The following is a 22,251-nucleotide window of genomic DNA, read 5'->3' as shown; positions in this document are numbered from 1 at the left end:
TTAAGCAGAAAAATAGTATATCAAATTGCAGAGATTTTTACTGGAAAAAATCTTTCCCACATGGAAAGAACAAATACCCTGTTTCCTCGAAAATAAGACAACTCCTGAAAATAAGCCCTAGCTTATAAGACATCCCCCGAAAATAATCCCTAGCTTATTTTGGGGGGATGCTCGTAATATAAGCCCTACCCTGAAAAAAGGCCCTAGTTGCTAGTTCACTAATCTATGTTCTGGGAATTTTCCCCGAACACAGATTCACGGCATTCCATGCCCTAGTGAACTGGTTTATGTCCGGGGGAATCCACCCGAACATACACCTGCTTTCTAGCAGATGCTTGCTACTGTTTTTTCCCAGAAAATAAGCCCTAGTGCGTTTATTGGGGGGGGGGGGGGGGGGGAATTAATATAAGATCCAGTCTTATTTTCGAGGAATGACGGTATAGAGACTTGTTAATTAGCTTGTGGAGTGCAAGAAGGAGAGGTCATTTAGCTTTCAGCAGTTGATTTGGAAAGATTTAAACTCCAATCGAGAAATGCAGGAAACAAGGTGAGTATAAGGACCCAGTTTGTAGACTGTTAAGGAATCCCCAGAGAGGTAAGTGGAAAATCAGTTCTGAATTGATCTGGAGATTCTGAGACCTGAAAAAAGATATAGTAGAAACATGCAAGGCACAGAAGCATGACAGGCTTGTGTCAGATTGTTAAGAGTGCACAGGTTCACTGACAGGGCAGTCTTAAATAGGCCATTTATTGTCAGTGAACTTTGATTTTGTCAAATAATCCACCATGTACAGTAATTATAGTCTTATAGATCTTTGGCATTATAATGGACAATTAGTTGAGGTAATTTGAAGAGGTTTCAGCCCATGCTTCCTGAAGCACCGCTCACAAGTGGATTGGCTTGATGAGCAATTCTTAGGTTTCATGATGTTTCTACTACAGCAACTCAATAGGCTTGAGATCTTTTGACTGTGCTGGCCACTTCATTGAAGACAGAATACAACCAGACTGCTTTTTTCCTAAAAAAAATAATAATAATCTTGCACGGTTTGGAGCTATGCTTTGGGTCATTGTCCTGTTGTAGGAGGAAATGGGCTCCAATCAAGCACCGTTCACAGGGTAGGACATGGTGTTGCAAAACGGAGTGATAGCCTTCCTTCTTCAATATCCCTTTTGAGGTCTTATACATCCATCCATACAACTTATTTTACAATCTTCAACTGTCCAGTTTGTGTTCTTGTGCCCATCTTAAAGGAACACTATAGTCACCTAAATTACTTTAGCTAAATAAAGCCGTTTTAGTGTATAGATCATTCCCCTGCAATTTCACTGCTCAATTCACTGTCATTTAGGAGTTAAATCACTTTGTTTCTGTTTATGCAGCCCTAGCCACACCTCTCCTTGCTATGATTGACAGAGCCTGCATGAAAAAAAAAAAAAATGGTTTCACTTTCAAACAGAAGTAATTTACCTTAAATAATTGTATCTCAGTCTCTAAATTGAACTTTAATCACATACACGAGGCTCTTGCAGGGTCTAGCAAGCTATTAACATAGCAGGGGATAAGAAAATCATAATTAAACAGAGCTCGCAATAAAGAAAGCCTAAATAGGGATCTCTTTACAGGAAGTGTTTATGGAAGGCTGTGCAAGTCACATGCAGGGAGGTGTGACTAGGGTTCATAAACAAAGGGATTTAACTCCTAAATGGCAGAGGATTGAGCAGTGAGGCTGCAGGGGCATGTTCTATACACTAAAACTGCTTCATTAAGCTAAAGGTGTTCAGGTGACTATTGTGTCCCTTTTCTTTTTTACTGGCCATTCTGAGATTTGGCCTTTTCTTTTGCTACTCAGCCAGGAAGGCCAACACCCTGGAGTTGTCTTCACTGTTGACATTGAGACTAGTGTTTTATGGGTCCTATTTATGAAGCATCCAGTTGAGGACCGACGAGGCATCTGTTTTTCAAATTACACACTAATGTATTTGTCTTCTTGTCGAGTTGTGCACTGGGGCCTTCCCCTCTTTTTTTTCTGTTAGAGCCAGTTTTTGCTGTTCTATACAATGAGTATACAAAAAAAAAAGTCTGAAATAGTTTTATCGCAATTAATCAGTTCAGCATGAACCTGCCTCTTAGTGTTACATACAAAGCATGGCTGGGTGTTTTTTTTGTTTTTACATTTGGTCATTGTTATAGGACAGCTATCATCACTAAAACCACTTCATTTTAATTAAGTGGTCTAGGTGCAGTGGTCCTGTCATTTTAATTCTGCAATCTTAAAGATTGCCTTTTTATAGAAACGGCAATTACATTGCAGTGTTACACACAGCTATAGTGGCTGTCTTCCTGACAGCCACTAGAGGCATTTCTGCCCAAAGAACAGTGTCAAACTTGGTCCTGCAATCAAATGCTACTAATAAAGTTTGGTGTATGGCTATCTTGTCAACCAATGCTGGATGGGATCATAGAAGACATCATCATGTATGCTTACGTCTTCAAATGCAGAGCGAAGGAGGCTTGGCGATGGAAGTGAGGGGAATAATTTTAAGCTCGTCTTAAATAATTAATAATTTTAAGCTCATATCAAGAGGGGTTGGACAGTGGCCATGGTGTTATAATCTATAGTATCCCCCCCAAACAAGCTTATTTTTTTTCCGGACTATAGGTTCCCTTTAATTGAATTTCTTGAAATTCTGCGGTTTTCTTTTAAATGTATATTAAAGGAACACGGTAGGTCAGGAACACAGATATGTACTCCTGACCCTGTAGTGTTGAAAACACCTGGCCCCCCTAAATATAGTAAAATCGTACGTGTATTCAAGTCTGCTGCTGCTGGCTCTGCCCCGGATCTGCCTGCATGACTGACATAAAAAAAAGGGTTCTGAGCCAATCACAATGCTTTCACATTGGATTGTCTGAGCTTGCCAAGGAGGCAGATCAGGGGCAGAGCCAGCATCAGTCAAACACATCCCTGGCCAATCACCATCTCCCCATAGAGATACATTAAATCAATGCCTCCATGCAGAGGGAGGAGACACTGAATGTCAGTCACACTGTGCAGCACTGCTCCAGGAAGCACCTCTAGTAGCCATCTAAGGAGTAGCCAGTGGAGGTATCCCTAGGCTGTAATGTAAACACTGCATTTTCTCTGAAAAGACCGTGTTTACGGCAAAAAGCCTGAAGGGAATGATTATAGTCACCAGAACAAATACAATAAGTTGTAGTTGTTCTGGTGACTAGTGTCCTTTTAAAGAGAATGGCATCATAATAGTTCTGACAAGGCAAATGCTGGTCAAGCATTGCAAATGAAAAGGAGAAATAGAAACCGTGTTTCATTTCTCCTTTTTTGCTCCTTGTATTTTTTCTATGCACAGGATCAGGTGCAAATAAGAGTGCTTATTACAATGATTAAAAGGGAGCTAAGATACACGCACAGAGTTGTATAAAAAAAGAGGCCCGGATTCTACATTTCATTTTATTTTTCACACCTCACTAATTCACATTTGCTAAATAAAGGGATAAATCAATATTATATTAAAAGCCCTAGGAAGTGGCAGTTCCTTTTTAAGAAATCATTTCTTGAACAAATATTAGCTTGCGAGACCAAGCAAATATACAGAGCTATTTTAAACACAGAATGTATAAACTGGGTCATATGTTATCTGTGTTCTGATAACAGAAATAAGTTGTCGAATTTGAATTTAAGCTAGGACATGGCTTTACTTTTGAATACTAATTTGATAAAATATTTTTAAACAACTGCACTGGAAAAGTTGTATTTTATTTTCCCCCGTTATGATATTCATGTCAAAAAATGGTCAATTAACCATTCTACAATTCCTGTTATGGTGACTAAATCAAATTATTAAATGAGGATGAAATTAAATTTTCAAGCATGGAATAATCACTCTCAATTTCTTGGCTTCTACGTTTATATTTGGAAAAATACACTCAAAAAAGGATTCATGATAATTTATAGAAAGACATAAGTGTTTCTGCGACACAGAAAATCTAAATGAGCTAACCACTATTGACAATTTCCTTATCTCATTTCTCACAAAGACTGAAAATAGTTTAAATGGACTTGACATTTAGTAAACTTACCATCTTCATTTAGAAATAGCTTGTTGAAACGTAACCCACTGGGTTCTTTTCCAACATATCTGTGGACGTACTCCGTACTAAGATCATTTACAGCAATGGCATACTTCAGGGGTTTCACACAAGACTGGAGACAAAATGGTACTTTGGTATCACCCACAGAATGCCTACAAAAATACAAATCAGCCAAGTTATGAAAAACAATCTAGAACTCTACAGTCAGACAACTGAATACGTACTTTATTTTCTTGTTACCACTTGGTATGCCAAGATTGAAATTTCATGTGGACTGTTAAAACACCTAAAGGAGTGAACACTCAGCTAGCATCTGCAAAAATGATCCAGTTTACAAGCTTTCCCAGAATCTACTAAACTGATTTTTATTTTTCAGTCCATTATTTATTTATTAATTTATAAAATATTTTACCAGGAAAGATACATTGAGATTTCTCTAGTTTTCAAGTATGTCCTAGGTCCACAAAACATTGCATTGTTACAATTAGGGTACAATAAAAAACAAAAACAATATTAATACACAATATATACAAAACTTAACATAGAACAGGTAGGAACTATATAATCAACCATGACAGGTGCATTCTGTTTTGAGGTATGTAGAGAGGGATCTCTTAAAAGACTTTAGGCTTAGGGAAGATTTTAAATTGTGCGGGAGGTCGTTCCACAATTGCGGTGCTCTGTAGGAGAAGGAGGATTGGGCTGCTTTCTATTTGTATGGAGACTAAGTAAAGTGTTGGTACTGGATCGGAGGTTATAGGAGGTGGGAACAGCCGAGGAAAGCATTGTGTTCAGGTAGGGTGGGAGTGCCAAACACAGGATCCGCCCTGGGTGCCAAATGCTCTAGGTACACCCCTGGCACCACTAAATCGTAACTATTATTAAAAGTGACACTAAGCACCAACACAACTTTAGCTTAAAGGGACACTATAGTCACCAGAACAACTACCACAGGTATAGTCCGTCCTTGCAGGTTTTTTTTAAAAAATGTAAACACTGTCTTTTCAAAGAAAAGAAAGGGTTTACATTAAGCCCTTAAAGGATAGAGCCAATTGTACAAGTTGTGATCAAAACAAAACGTAAACAAAACCTGGAGCGCTATATGTCTGTTCAACCGTAATTCACCTCTTTCATATTAAATGCACTCACACGTAGTATATATCATTTTCTTCAATAAAAATAGGGCTTTCATGTTACATCAAATATTTATATATTAAACAGAATTTAATATGAATAAAATGTAAAAAAAATAATTAAAAAGAATGTGATAAATTAAGAAAATGTGTTTGTTTTTTTAGTTCCGGATGGCATTTTAACTGTGAATGTAATAATAAGGTTAGCTGTGACTGCAATAAAGTACATATATTTATATGCAGCGATGTCTCACGAGTAAGACAGTAGCCCCATGTATAGGTTTTACGATGTTTTGGAAAGTTACAGGGCCAAATACAACACGTAACATTTTTCAGTTTATACACATTGACGTTCTGATATGTTTTACTGTTTTTAAACACTACTCACAATAGATTAGTGTTCAAACTCAAGGAAATCGGTTCTGGGACCCCTTCTATTTAACATGTTTATAAATGATCTTGAAGACAGCATTGAAAGTCATGTTTCAGTGTTTGCAGATGACACAAAACTTTGTATTATTTTACAATGTGAGCAAGATATTACTTTGCTGAAGAGGGATTTAGATAGTCGAAACAGAGGGAGTGAGAAGAGTTCCCCGTAGAAACGGGGTCCTTAATCTCACTACCGCTACCCCCAGTCTTAGTATCAAAGCAGTAAGAACAAAGAAAATAACAAAAACTTTAATAGAACTTTAAGAAAAAACCATAATATCAAAAAACGCACCACCTATTAAATCACCCCACTCCGTGAGGGTTAAAAACAAGATGATATGATGCGACTGTAGATGTAAACTGGCGAACCAGTGTGGCTGGGTACCTATTGGAATGCAAGTAGCAACAGCAATCACAAAGAGTACTAGTGTATCAAGTTTCTAGACAAAATATAGTTTGTGAAGATACATAGTTGCTAATCTAGCTTCCCTTGGAACCTCAGCCTACCTGTCACTGATTAATGCCAGGAAACAGCGCCAAAGCCGGGGGATTCCCCCAATTGTAGTGTTCCTAGGAACAGCTGAAGTCTAGTTAAATCTATATAATAGCTTCCGATAATCCTAAGGTGTACTTAACTTTAGTCCAATATCAAAATACCTGGTATATCCAGTGCACCAAAAGGAAGTAAATCGAAAGGAAAGTAAGATCAAACAGTATATACAGAGAAAACAAAGTAATGAAAGGGGCTGAGTCTAAACAGAGTTAAGCAAAAAATACAGTTACCATTGCTGCTCCTAACTCAGAGTAATCCCTCTAGTCTGTACCTAGGGCTGTGAGGTTTTCCCTCAAGTTGTCAAAGCAGTCAGCATCAAAAGTATATCAGTGTGTCCAGTCATGTGGAACAAACTGCCCAACGCGCGTTTCGGCGGTCTCACCGCCTTTCTCAAGGGCAAATAGTGGTACATAATGAGCCTCCCTTTACCTTGTTTATATACCCAACCATCTACTAATCCAGTAGAAGGTGGGGTTTCAAATTGCCCGCCAGCCGAATCCAATGATTACCGCTGGTGGTATTGTGCGCATGTCCCTTTCCCCGGCGCATGCGCGGGAACTTCTCCCCCTTCATAGGTATAGAGCCTCCACCCACGCATGCGTCAAAACTCAGTCTTCGGGCCAGGCAGAATGCCCGCTTGTGGACATGCGTATGTCGGTTACTAGATATCGGCGCATGCGCACAGACTATGTATATGTCAGTCTGTTCGCGCATGCGCCAGAACTCAGGATTGGGCGATACGCTCACGGCAGTACGCCGTCAAGTATTGGCGCATGCGTGCGGACTTAGTGCTTATAAGTATTTACTCTTGCGCATGCGTCTGGACTTAGTCACCAAACCAGGCGGTCCACCTGGCGAGGATGGTAAAAGTAGTGGATGATAGATCAGCTGCCTACCAAGGTAGCCCCTAACGATTTCAGCAAAGTCTGAAATCTAAGAGAGCCCAGAGAATGTTACCTTAAGCAGTATTGAGGGCCCCGGAGTATAGGCATATATTACCCACATCGGGATAACGTGTCTGCTACTGGGCAGCTATGGTTAGTCTCTGTCGTGGTACGATAGGGGTTTACACATCTCAACCCATATCCCAAATTTATTTAGAAAGGGGGAGGGTGGATGTTATAAGGTGACTAGTAAGTCCGAGTATCATATAGTTCGGTATCTAGTGGGGGCAAACATTTAAGAGAGGCATAATTCGTAATAAGTGACATATTATGTATCAATAGGAGAAAAGAAAATTAAAGATCCATTCAAATGTTATGAACTAAGTTGATTATACATAATGAAAGAGTGGTTAATAAAACAAGAAAGGCATGGTTCAAAAAATAAATAAATAAACAAATAAACAAAAAAAGCTAACTATATAGTCCATATCAAAACAATACAAATATAGATCGTAAAAATGATTATAGACAAGTCAGATGAATGGGGCAAAAGAGAAGCCCTCATTTAGACCTCTCGGTTGGAGTGTCTTTAACTGATAAATCCATTTGGATTCTCTCTGTCTTAGGATTCTGTCGAAATCACCGCGTCTTTGGTTCCTTTTCACCAATTCAAGGCCGCAGAATCTGAGGTTATTAGAGTCACCGTGATGGTGTTCCTTTAAATGTCTAGATATTGGTGTATCTAAACGGTTCCTCGGAGACCTTATATGCTCCATAATTCTCGCTTTGAAGGCCCTGAAGGTCTTGCCTACATATTTCTGTCCACAGGCGCAGGATAAAAGATATACTAGTCCCTTGGTGTTACAATTAAAGAAATCTTTTATCTTTACGGTGTTTTCACCTGTGCTATCAGTTACGGTCTTTGAGCCTTTGGAGATGTATCGACAAGCGACACATCTACCGCAGCTGTATGAGCCACAGGGTGGGGTACCATTATGTATAATCAACTTAGTTCATAACATTTGAATGGATCTTTAATTTTCTTTTCTCCTATTGATACATAATATGTCACTTATTACGAATTATGCCTCTCTTAAATGTTTGCCCCCACTAGATACCGAACTATATGATACTCGGACTTACTAGTCACCTTATAACATCCACCCTCCCCCTTTCTAAATAAATTTGGGGATATGGGTTGAGATGTGTAAACCCCTATCGTACCACGACAGAGACTAACCATAGCTGCCCAGTAGCAGACACGTTATCCCGATGTGGGTAATATATGCCTATACTCCGGGGCCCTCAATACTGCTTAAGGTAACATTCTCTGGGCTCTCTTAGATTTCAGACTTTGCTGAAATCGTTAGGGGCTACCTTGGTAGGCAGCTGATCCATCATCCACTACTTTTACCATCCTCGCCAGGTGGACCGCCTGGTTTGGTGACTAAGTCCAGACGCATGCGCAAGAGTAAATACTTATAAGCACTAAGTCCGCACGCATGCGCCAATACTTGACGGCGTACTGCCGTGAACGTATCGCCCAATCCTGAGTTCTGGCGCATGCGCGAACAGACTGACATATACATAGTCTGTGCGCATGCGCCGATATCTAGTAACCGACATACGCATGTCCACAAGCGGGCATTCTGCCTGGCCCGAAGACTGAGTTTTGACGCATGCGCGGGTGGAGGCTCTATACCTATGAAGGGGGAGAAGTTCCCGCGCATGCGCCGGGGAAAGGGACATGCGCACAATACCACCAGCGGTAATCATTGGATTCGGCTGGCGGGCAATTTGAAACCCCACCTTCTACTGGATTAGTAGATGGTTGGGTATATAAACAAGGTAAAGGGAGGCTCATTATGTACCACTATTTGCCCTTGAGAAAGGCGGTGAGACCGCCGAAACGCGCGTTGGGCAGTTTGTTCCACATGACTGGACACACTGATATACTTTTGATGCTGACTGCTTTGACAACTTGAGGGAAAACCTCACAGCCCTAGGTACAGACTAGAGGGATTACTCTGAGTTAGGAGCAGCAATGGTAACTGTATTTTTTGCTTAACTCTGTTTAGACTCAGCCCCTTTCATTACTTTGTTTTCTCTGTATATACTGTTTGATCTTACTTTCCTTTCGATTTACTTCCTTTTGGTGCACTGGATATACCAGGTATTTTGATATTGGACTAAAGTTAAGTACACCTTAGGATTATCGGAAGCTATTATATAGATTTAACTAGACTTCAGCTGTTCCTAGGAACACTGCAATTGGGGGAATCCCCCGGCTTTGGCGCTGTTTCCTGGCATTAATCAGTGACAGGTAGGCTGAGGTTCCAAGGGAAGCTAGATTAGCAACTATGTATCTTCACAAACTATATTTTGTCTAGAAACTTGATACACTAGTACTCTTTGTGATTGCTGTTGCTACTTGCATTCCAATAGGTACCCAGCCACACTGGTTCGCCAGTTTACATCTACAGTCGCATCATATCATCTTGTTTTTAACCCTCACGGAGTGGGGTGATTTAATAGGTGGTGCGTTTTTTGATATTATGGTTTTTTCTTAAAGTTGTTCTATTAAAGTTTTTGTTATTTTCTTTGTTCTTACTGCTTTGATACTAAGACTGGGGGTAGCGGTAGTGAGATTAAGGACCCCGTTTCTACGGGGAACTCTTCTCACTCCCTCTGTTTCGATAGTCATATATTCAGGGTTAAGCCCTATACTACCCCTGTAACCCCCTTTTTTACTACTGGTCAGAGTTTGCACTTTGACTGATAGTTCCTATGCTAGGGATTTAGATAGACTGGAGGACTGGGCACTCAAATGGCAGATGAAATTTAATATTGAAAAATGCAAAGTTATGCACTTTGGAGTAAAGAAAACACAAGCAACGTATACCCTTAATGGAAGCAAATTAGGGATAACAACACACGAAAAGGACTTGGGAATTGTTATAGACAACAAACTCAGCAGTGGCCAACGCCAGTAAGGTATTGTCATGCATTGAAAAGGGCATTCATTCTCGGGACGAGAATATAATTTTGCCTCTTTATAAATCACTGGTAAGACCACATATTGAATATGCTGTGCCATTTTGGGCACCTGTTCCAAAGAAGGATATTATGGCACTAGAAAAAGTGCAGAGGCGGGCTACAAAATTAATAAAAGGAATGGAACATATCAGCTATGAAGAAAGGTTAACAAATTTAAACCTATTTAGTTTAGAAAAACGTCGCCTGAGAGGGGATATGATAAGATTATACAAATATATCCGGGTCCAATACAAACCATTGTGTGGAAATCTATTCACAAACCGGACTTTACATAGGACACCAGGACAGCTACTAGATGCATACTTGCAAAAACAGAATATTCAAGGATATAATCTTTCAATTTAGGGTAATAACTGCTTAATCCAAGGATAAATCGGACTGCCATTCTGGGGTCAAGAAGGAATTTTTTTCCTAGGTTGTTGCAAAATTGGGGTCCTTCTTTTGGATCAACGGCAAAAAAAAAACAAATGTGAGGAAGGCTGAACTTGATGGACGCAAGTCTCTTTTCAGCTATGTAACTATGTAATATGTAACTTGTTCAGCAAAGTCTCCCGAGTAAAACAGTACCCCCCATGTACAGGTTTTATGGTGTCATGGAAAGTTACAGGATTAAATATAGGGTTTGCACAAAAAGCGCCGCACTACTAAGGCATATAGGCACTCATGCTACTCTGCACACGGGGCTAACCTACAAAACAAGAATACACCACATACCGGTTTCCTCATGAACATCCCCAGCACCACACACTCACGCAAAGTGCCAACTCCTCCAAAAAGATCGCACACACATATAGCAAAAGCACGCTGTACCTTAATGGACACCCAACAGAACACAGGAAAACATACCACTGTTCTTATCGCTACATGTTGTTCAATTGTTACTGTTATACCTGAATTGATATTGCTTGACCCAAAAGGTGCATAGGTCTCACAGAAAGATCTTTGTCACGAATATATGAAAATGTGATTTGATGCACCAAAACGAAAATAAAGAATAATAAAAAAAAAAAAAAATAGGGTTTGCGAGCCAAATTCTCTGGACTTTTTGCCTGGGTTGTCGGGCAGGTCCCTCAGATTGCAATTAATAAAATTACATATATTTGTAGAATATTTTTTACATAATTATCATTCTAAATATATTTTGAATTTAATATATATGTATATTAATTTTAAAATACAGCTAGAACAACATTTAAACCAGTGTATATTTTTATTTTTATTGTTCTCATTTATATATATATATATATATATATATATATATATATATATATATATATATATATATATATATATATATATATATATATATATAGTCATTCTATGTGTATTTTAATATAAATATATATTTATTAATATTAAAATGCACTTAGAATAATGTTTTTTGTATGTGCATATAAAAGTACTTCGATCATTTTAATATATATATATAAAATTATCCCCAGATTATCATTGGAGGGGATTCTTGGGGCAGTGCTGCAGCACTGCCGTTCAGCATCGCATCCTCACACTCTACATGGGAAACGCTGAACTTTCCTCATAGAGATCGCCTCTTTGGCAATCTCAGCCAATTCTGATTATGTCAGCCAAAGAGGTGGATCGATGCGGGTCGACTACAGACCTGTGAAGAGCTGGAAATGAGGAACGTTGTAAGCCTTTATAAAGTGGTCAAAAAGTGGTGCAAGCCATCTAAATGGTGGCTTTAACCCCTTAAGGACTCATGACATGTGTGACATGTCATGATTCTCTTTTATTCCAGACGTTTGGTCCTTAAGGTCAGGAATACAGGTTTGTGGTCCTTTAACCCCTTAAGGACACATGACATGTCTGACACGTCATAATTCCCTTTTATTCCAGAAGTTTGGTCCTTAAGGGGTTAATAAATCAATTTTGGTATATGGATCATTCTCCTACTCTCCTCAATTCACTGTATTCTAGGAGCTAAATAATCTGGTTATTGCAGCCCTAGCCACACCTCCGCAGGCTGTGACTCACACAGTCTCCATGAAAAAAAAAGTGGTTTCATTTTTACTTATCTCAAATTCTTATCTCTGGGATCTGGAAAAATGCAACAGTGACAAAATCATGGCCCCAAAAAAAAAATGTTTGGCTTCTTTTAGGATTTGCATTATTCTCACCAGTATTTCATTTGTTTTAGAGTAAAATGATAATGAAAAGGAAGACATTACCTTTGACCATCTACAGTGCAAATTGAAACACCCCATAAATCCGGGCTAAATTTAGACAGCTGAGGAATGTAATCTGCAACCTGTGATGAAGGATAAATAAATCATGGTTTAAAAGAGATTTATGATCTTATCACACATCAGTTTCACAGTAATTGAAGAACATGTGGTGATTACAATACTAAATTGTGTGGATATGAGTCTACCACAAATTAAAAAAAAAAAAAAGAAAAAAAAAAAAAAAAAAAAACACTTTCCATAATAAGAATGAAAATAATTAGGAAATGGATTAGTTGCACCTGAACAAAATTGTTGGATGGTTTCTGTATATCTTTATATTCACCAACTGCACTACATTTGGAATATTCTAGGTGTGGATGTTACGAGGAGCCACCATGTCCTGTCTTTAGTCAAAACTGATTTTTGTTTCTTGAAAATTTGAATACAGCTAAAAGTCAGGACAACCAAAACCCAGCGAATATAGAAAGTGGACCAGCACACCTCCCAAAACATTAGTGGGCTATTCAAGTGCGTGGGAGATAGCATTTCAACCAGCACTCTGGACTTGACCAATGCACAATATGGAAAATACAGAAAAGGAAAGTCTAAACTGTTTTACTTGAAACAGATTATTGGAGAAAATAGAATAAATAGTCTTAGGAGATGCCTTTTTGCTTATTGAAAAAGTTTTATGTTGGTTAAATGCAAGTAGGAAACCTCAAGTGATTATTGAAAATGATAATCCAGATCAGTGTGAGGTCTGTTTAAAAAGTCATATTTAAAGTCTTATTTTTCTCTAATGTATTAAGAGTTTACCTTTCCTCCTGATAACTTCCGGGCATTCTCATAAAGTTCATCAATGTGTGAGGTGAATGACATGAAATCAGGAATGACAAACTTTCTTCTAAATGCCTGTGTGAGTAGCACTATATTGCTTTGGACACACCTGCAAAAGAAAAAGAAATTAAATTAACAGTTTTAGATTTTACTTAAGGTGACAAGGATAAAACAATATTTTGAAATATTTTTTTTGCTTTTCGAAAGCTAGAGGAAATATTTTACCATTGTACTTGCTCCCGAAAACATTTCTTGAGTTAGTAAGGAAACAGTTGACTAGAAACTGGGAAAACACAACAACCTACCCCACCCTCAAATGTCTGACCCTCAATTAAGCTCCTTAATAAGGTTTATGAATGTTCGCAGAGTATTATGAATAGAGCCACCTCGTAGAATAATGGTCTCTGCTCTGGAAATTAGTCCTTTAATTAAAACACTGAAAATAACCTATAACCTTGTTTGCTTGAAGGCGTCAAGCTGAAGGATGAAGAGGTGCTGATTTTTACATTCAAATTTATATACCTCACAAATAACCATTTGTTAAGACAACGGATAAGTAACCAAAATATTAGAAATCCTGGGAAAAGGTAGATCCCTTTAATTCTCTTCGCAGCCACTAAACTCATCCCTAGTTTTACAATAGGACAGGATCCTTCAGCCATATACATGCAACTTGTGTCAGACAGGTGAAGACCTCAGAGACTAGCTGATTGTTTTCAAACACTGTCTGACCAAAAGTGCATGTATTGGAGTGAAGCATCCGGTCATATACTAAAGGGTAGTTTTTTGTGGGGAGATTTTGCATTTGTTCATTGCATCTCTATGAGGAGATGCTGATTGGCACAGCACTGTGTTTTGCCGTGAGTGCATAAAAGCCTCCCAAAGCTTTATGGAAAAGCATTGGATTGGCTGGAATAGTCAAATTTGATCATCTCAGCCATGGAGGCGAGCGTATCAGGGCCAGTCGAGGCAAGACTGGCATGCACCAAAAAAGAAAAAAAGGGGTGGGGGGGCAAGGGTGCCTATCACATAAATAGCGGTTTTACCACTACAGTGTTAAGAATTGTCTGATTTGTGTACCAGACACTAGAGTGTTCCTTCAAGGTCTATTGGGATATCATTCCGATTACACTACCAGAGTCCTGGAGATCAAACCCGCTCCCCTTTTGTTTTGTTTAGTTATTTTTCTTTATCTACGACTGCATATTAAGCTTAGAAATCTCAAATACTAAACCATTGTTCAATTTACAAGCACTGTTACTTGTTGATGTAATGTACTGCTAGAAAATCTGATACCTGCAAATCTCATAGTGATCATATGAGATATGAGGGTCCTGGGTGACCAGTTTTGTATAGGTCAGTGCAGAACAGTTTTCTTTTTCCTCTTGTACTCTTCTTTCATTGAGGCAATTTTACTTCAAGTAAAAATCCGTGAATAATGAATATGTTTTGTTTTTTTTTCTAAAATGTCAAATGCCTTTTAAGCCACACCCAGACAAATTCATTGTCCAGGGATTACCTGTGGAGTCTTATTTATTGAAAAGGGTAAATCCTGGGCGAGTGATTCGTCTAGGTGTGCATGAAAAGGCATTTGACTCGGATGAACCGTCTGAAACAAAGTTTTGCACAAGTCTACTAATTACATGTATCTACATTAAAATATACTTTGAAAAAAAGAGCAATGGCAGGTATTCCTCTGGGTTTTTTTCTTCTTTGGCTTCAATCTGTATTCTTTTCATATGTGGAGATGTCATTGATTGCAATCATTCTCCCATCCCTCATTAATGAACTTGTGGGTGTAAACAGCATGTGAAAAGGTTGCATATAAGTTCACACATGCAAATTAATAAGTGTTGCATCAAAGGCATTAAAATATATATTGTATCATGAATTATTTGTTAAAAATGCAAAATGGACTATGCAGACACATTGGCAGCAATAGTGCTACGTGTAAAGAAAAGCAATAAATGATGCAGTGATTTGACTACCCCTAGTAAGAAATGAGAAATAGTTTAAAATAGTTTCAGCACACGTACCTCACATAGAAAGAAAAATGACACCTTTTTGAAAGCAGCACGGAGGGCTATTTGTTACTGATGGAGAGCGAATATTTGCTCTAGTTCAGAACTCTCATTAAAAGAAACATTCCAGGAACCATAGTTAACTAAAGGGCTTGTAAAAGCTACAGCAGTGGTAGCTAACTGAGAAACTCACAGGCTTTTGTGAGCTACATTTGAAACACAGTAAGTGAACCTGTTAGGAAATTCATGTGAAAGCTGCCCTCTTCCAAGCGCCTGTCATTCTGTTCATCAAGGCTACAGCTAAAGTTTATACCCAACTAAAAATCCCACCACATGAGCAACTCAACTCATAAAACTAAATGGCACCAACACAGCTTAAAGGGCTACTGCATGCAACATAACTACTACAATCTGCTGCAATGGTAGTGATGCCAGGGGTACCTTGGCCCATGTCCCTAATCAAGGGCAATCTGTTTTGCAATGGTTAGCCACTTACCTGGGTCACTCATTCCAGGCTGGCAAATTAAAGCAGCTGGAAGTGGAGTTACACCTCCAATAGCTAAATATGTACAGCATTTCATAATGGCACACAGCACATACATAGTTCTTGCATCTGTTTAACCCCTTAAGGACCAAACTTCTGGAATAAAAGGGAATCATGACATGTCACACATGTCATGTGTCCTTAAGGGGTTAAAGGGAAACGGTCATGCCTTACCGGGTTACTTCTGTAACATCCCCCTCCGTTCGGCCTGTGCTCCTCATCCACTCTTTATTGATTTGCTCTGCATTGAGACACTTCCCCAAGCAGGTCAAACCTCCTGTAGGACGCCAACTCACTGGCTTTGTGGCCAGCGCCTGAAAAGGGTGACGACACATTGCTCCATTCCTATACTCTCTATCTAAGTGGTGTGCAGAGGGACGTCCTGTGAGAGGTTTACTCTGCTCTCCCTAGCTCTCAATTGCTCAACTGAGTGTCTGCTAAGGAATGGAGAGAAAGATTGGATGAAAAAAAAAAAATGCTAAAGGAGCAGATGGAATTTTTAAGCTCTTTAAAAGCAGCTAAAGTCAATAGGGACATGGCAAATTCTTTTTTTTCTTTTTTTCTTTTTTTTTTTTTAAACTGAAGTGGTCATGGCACTTTGAGTAACTAAGTGGCATTTATGATTTTTTGCCTCATATGTATGGTATGCATGCGCATTCAGCCGAAAGGGAGGATCGGAGGCGGAGAGGAGGAGGAGAGCTCCCCGCCCGGCGCTGGAATAAAGGCAAGTTTTAACCCTTTCCTCTCCCCAGAGCCGGGCGGGAGGGGGTCCCTGAGGGTGGGGGCACCCTCAGGGCACTCTAGTGCCAGGAAAACGAGTGTTTTCCTGGCACTATTGTGGTCCTTTAATTAGCAGCTTCTAACTTTGAAACCCTACCTACAGCAGGTTCTTGGGCAGAGATCATTTCTAACTCTCCGATATTGCTTTATAGTTCAATAAACTTGCCTATTCATAAAGAGAACTCAAGAGTCATTTCTAGCCTCAACTACAACATAATATACTTGTAAGGTACATTCTTTAACCCCTTAAGGACACGACATGTGTGACATGTCATGATTCCCTTTTATTCCAGAAGTTTGGTCCTTAAGGGGTTTAAAAAAAAAAAAGGGGGTTTTTAGTATAAAGGAAAATAAATAAATGTAGGCATGCAACAGCAGCATATCAAGTTGGCCACGCAGAACCGACAAAGCATGTTTTATCCTTTGTGATAATGTCTAGGAGGTTCACAAATGTAAAATGTCCCATGTGACACAAGGTCTGCACAGAAATACATCAACTAACCGATAAAACTTCAAAATTAACGGTCGTTTACAAAATGTTATTTTAACTAACTGATAGCATCATGATTTATGCAAATTTAATATTTACGGTGCGCATCGCCTATATATTGGTCAGAATTTGTGTGAATCAGTGGAGACATTTTATTAAAGGGACACTATAGTCACCTGAACAGCTTAATGAGGTTGTTCAGGTGAGAACTATAGCTCCCTGCGAAAATACAGCGTTTACATTGAAAGCTAGGAACACCTCCAGTTGCAGTCACTCAGAGTGAACCAGAGGGACTTTGGAGTTGATGGAGGCATAATATGCCTCCATCCACTCAGATCTGCTGTGCACGGGAATCCAGTGAGTCAGTATCTCCTCCCACTGCATGCAGACACTGAACTTTCCTCATAGAGAATCATCGATTCAATTCATCTCTATGAGGAGATGCTGATTGACCAGGGCTGTGTTTGAATCATGCTGGATCTTCCTCTTTGTCAGTCTCAGCCAATCCTATGGGGAAGCACTGTGATTGGATCAGGCTACCACATGTCAGCAGACTGCTTGTTTTTCTGAGTCTAACAGCATGCAGATTTACAGCTTCAGGCTTGAATACTGTAAGATTTTTACTATATTTATGGAGACATGAGGGGCCAGGGGGACTAGATGGTGGTGTTAACACTATAGGGTCAGGAATACATGTTTGTGTTCCTGACCCTATAGTGATCCTTTAAGTTTGCTCTCACCTGAACTTTATGAGCTATATGGTGCCAGAAATACCCTTAAACCAAAGATTACATCATGGTGAAGGTCAAAATTAGGTTAGAAATTACTTGGTCAAAACTTGTAAGGGACACAACCTGGGCTTCCACGAGTATGGCAACTTAATCCTGGCACTCCGACCCGATTGCCCTTACTTACATGTAATTGAGCCCATTTCAAGTAGCTTAATGGGCAGAAATAGGAAGCAGGACTCATTCCACGCACCCAAACTCAGACCGATGAATTACTTTCACTTATCTCCAGTTGAACTGTTTTTTGTTCCAGTGTTTTAATTTTTAGTTTAAAATTAGTTGCGTTGGGAATTGTAGGACAATAGGCCCTCTACTTTATAATCAGGTCTCTTAATTATAGATAATTATAGACAGACAGGTCAGGGGAGGTGAAGCAAATATGAATATCGTCAGCATATAGATGGTGCTCCATACAAAGGAGTTCATAAGGTTACCAAGAGAGGTAGTGTAGATGAAGAATTAAAAAGGATCAAGAGCCTATGAGAACACCAACTGAAACAGGCATCGAGGAGGAGTGGCTCCAGAAAGATAGGATGAAATTAAGAGACAATGACAATAATTAGGGGACATCACAACGAATAAAAAAAACTTAGTAAAGACTAAAGATATCCAGAGTGGGGGGAGGCTGCACTAAAATCTGTCAACATTGAAGTTGCTGTTTAGTGAATAGGTGAGTGCGCTGGATCTTGTGTATTGTATAATTTGGCCCCCAGCACCACCCCATTTATGCATGTTTAGGTGAGTGCAGCCTCCCCTGTTTAGGTGAGTGCACCCCTCCCTGTCACAGGTGCCTCATAACAGGGCGCTATTTAGCCTTGTACTGCAGAGAGCCCCAGATGGAATTTGAGTAGGACCTTCCAAAGATGGGGTACATTGACGTTGTGGCAGGCTTATGCAATGTGTGATCATATAATGTAACTAAACCCCCATTATTTTTGCCTAGATTAGGTGTTTTTAAAAAAAAACGAAAAAAACTAATAAAATCTTTCAACATTGAAGTTGCTGTTTAGTGAAAAGGTGAGTGCGCTGGATCTTGTGTATTGTAAAATATATATATATATATATATATATATATATATATATATATATATATATATATATATATATATATATATATATATATATATATCTATAATCAAAATAAAAGTTGGTGAGCAGTAGAGGGAAGCAAAGAAAAGACATTTACAGGGTGCCAGTACCTGTATATCACTTTTCACAGTTGACTTCACAAGAATGTGGTTAGGAAAGCCTTTGTTTATAAATGTATTCTTTAACCAAGGTCATATTCTACTAGAACACCATTATAAGCTGTATCTGTTTTGAATCGCCCACACATCAATAAAAGTATATTTTACTGCTGCAGCGATCACTTGATAACCATATTTATTTGTACAAATGACATGGAACGTGGAAAGGATTTGTTATTCTCTGTGGTCAATGATTAAAGACATTCTCCAAGCACCATACTCCTGTATTCTTGCATAGTTTATGGTGTAGTCATCTCTCTATTTTGGACTGCATTCACATAATTCATTATAATGCATGCCACACAACTTAAAGGGACACTATAGTCACCAGAACAACTACAGTTTAACATGGTTGTTCTAGCGAGTATAATCATTCCGTTCGCAATTTTCATGAAAACATTGCCTTTTCACAGAATAAAAAGACACCTAAATGGTGGTTTTAACACTATAGGGTCAGGAATACATGTCTGTGTTCCTGATCCTATAGTGTTCTTTTAAGTGTGGCCCTCTTACAGCTTCACTAATGGAAAAAAGAAATAAATACACAGACACACACACACACAATATTTGGCAAGGCAGAGAAGGTTTCCTTTAGCATTGCCAAATGGTTTCCTTCATATTTTTCATGAAACCAATAGAAAACCAGGATTATTTGAGAAAATTACATTGCTTTTGGTTTCTGAATGCATTATATTCTTACTAGATTGGAGTGTTACTCTATGCACTACTTGGGATTACAGTACAAGGAACCAGTATGTGCAGAGTTTCATTTTCAAATGCTGTCCGATGCAAGATAGTAGATATCTAGGGTGAAACTCCATCTCTGGTTCCTGTCAGCTCGCAATTGGTTTCCAAGCTGGCTGGCTATACTAATTATATACAAGTTTAAAAGAGAATGAAAAATGAAAGAGAAAGCCAAGCCATGGCGCGCATGCCGTTCTTAGGGATAAACCATGTATCCTAAAATCCCCAGCTGTGGTAGGAATTACTGGCTAAACATTTTTTCCTGGTGTGGGAGAGGTCTTTCTGCGGTTTCAGGCAAGCCCACTAAAGTGCATTAAAGTAAAACATTCAAGTAACTTTTCTTTGCCAATTTATTATCTTAATAATGCATTAAACATAGGTTAATTTGTTAATCTGTGTCCCATATAAATATAAGAGAAGAAAATGTAATACATCCCACTGACCACCCATAACAAAAAACACAAAGGATTATTAAAAATAGTTACAACATCCTAAAGATACCCAAATAGATGCATAAAAAATGCATGTAAACGCGCACTACTTGCAGACCGTAAAGATCTTCTAGTTGAAGATTCCAATTCAAAATCATCACAAGAGATCATTAGGTGCATAGGGAATTTTGATGCCGGCTGGCATCAAATTATCAAGATTTTGGAAAGATTCTGGCCTCTTTTGCACCAAGATCCACACCTACATAGGGTGATTACAAGGGGGCGCAACATTAAGGATATTTTGGTCCCTAGCCACCTTAAAAATACCCCTCAGAAACCAACATGGTTGAAATCTCCAGTCATAGGCACATATCAGTGCGGCAGGTGTAAAGCATGTAACTTTATACATCGACCATCTATTCAACATATACTCAGGAATTTAAGGTTAAAAACTTTAATTGTCAATCTAAAGGCCTGGTATATTTACTTACATGCTCCTGTAACAAACTTTACGTGGGCAAAACATCCCGCAATTTCAAGTTGAGAATAGGGGAACATGTTAATTCAGTGAACCCCAAAAGATTGATAGACACCCCAGTCTCTAAACATTTAAAATTACATCATGGTGGTCTATCAGACGCAATTAGATTTTGCGGCATTGAAAGAGTTACGCTGACCAGGGGCCCCGTCAGGGACTCATAGCAAACACACACTACAGATCTCCAGCGACAGACCCCCCACCACGCACCAACCCACTAACCGAGGACCTCAGAACCTACGACCTCACGCTCCAGGCTACTGCGACTGAAGGGATACCTCGACCCACATCTCCCTGCTGCCCACAGGCCGCCCTCTCCCCCCCCCCCCTCCTTAAGATTGGACCCTGAGTTCCATATCCGGAACATCAGAGTGCCACACACCCCTCCTCAGGTGGGCATCACCCACCGCAGCACGCCTCTACCACACACCGTAACCACACTAATACCCACTTCTACGCAGATGATATTCTCGCCACACGCAGCTAGCGGCAGACAGGCCTCAGACACTGTGCGTACACTGCGTGGTGGCATACTGTGGTAAAACCTTAAATGAGCAATGCCCCCGAATGTCACATACATACTTATACCTTTTGTTCGAATCGCTGTACCATGCAACTGTAAAGATTACTGCTATTCTTGACGCACATATTTGCCTTCACTAATGTATGTATAATTTACGCAAACAGGGCACTGCTCCTCATTGTACATAATTGCTACAATTTCACTCGATAATAAGCTTCTGTTTCTTTTCATTACCTTCACTACACTCAAGCTAAACTTGTCTACGATACTATGAACCAAGTAATTTACTAAAATATGTGCAGGTTATTTTCTTACCACAAATAGGCTTAAACCTTTGTAACCACTGCGCTTGTTAGGGCTGTTATGGCCATACAAGCAATGCTGTGATCTTTTATGCATTATAAAATAAAAGTATTGGAATAAAAAAAAAATAAAAAAAGTTTTGAACTCAGCAAAAAAAAAAAAAAGTTACGCTGGGACCAAGGGGTGGTGATTTAGACAAAAGACTCTTACACAGAGAGAGCTTTTGGATATATAAGCTTAAAACCCTCTCACCCCTTGGTCTCAACGAAGGTTTCTCATACACGTCCTTTATATCAGATTAATGTATAATAGATAGACACTGGTCTTGGCTATAATGAAAGTCTCTTAAACATACCATAGACACCATATGTATGTAATGTAAATTTGTATATATGCCTGATACACTTGTAAATTTTGTAATATAGTATTTGTAGTTGTTTCTTGCTTTATTATTTATTAGTGATTATTTTTTTATTTATTTGGACATGAATACATACATTGGAGGTATACTGATATATCCAGACAGGGACATATGCATTATATTATATTATATTTCATACATATGCATATTTCTAATTATGTGACAGAGCCTTCTGTAGTCTATTCTGCCCCGCTATGGAGACACCAATAAGAGGCAGAGGGGCTACAA

General features: G+C 39.0%; 1 protein-coding gene across 3 annotated transcripts in view; it reads right to left on the bottom strand.

Annotated features, from left to right (window-relative positions):
• GLS (glutaminase) overlaps positions 1 to 22,251 on the bottom strand; it is a 134,514-nt gene that overhangs the window by 53,245 nt on the left and 59,018 nt on the right. For all 3 annotated transcript variants that reach the window (XM_063430153.1, XM_063430152.1, XM_063430154.1), the window contains exons 4-6: positions 13,173 to 13,302; positions 12,360 to 12,439; positions 4,103 to 4,266 (exon numbers count right to left, since the gene is read on the bottom strand). In XM_063430153.1, coding sequence (XP_063286223.1) covers positions 4,103 to 4,266; positions 12,360 to 12,439; positions 13,173 to 13,302 — 374 coding nt within the window. The remainder of the gene's footprint in view (positions 1 to 4,102; positions 4,267 to 12,359; positions 12,440 to 13,172; positions 13,303 to 22,251) is intronic.

The sequence above is a fragment of the Pelobates fuscus genome, chromosome 8, assembly GCF_036172605.1.
Source record: "Pelobates fuscus isolate aPelFus1 chromosome 8, aPelFus1.pri, whole genome shotgun sequence".
NCBI classification, from domain to species: Eukaryota; Metazoa; Chordata; class Amphibia; order Anura; family Pelobatidae; genus Pelobates; species Pelobates fuscus.
This window is presented reverse-complemented; position numbering and strand designations above follow the sequence as displayed.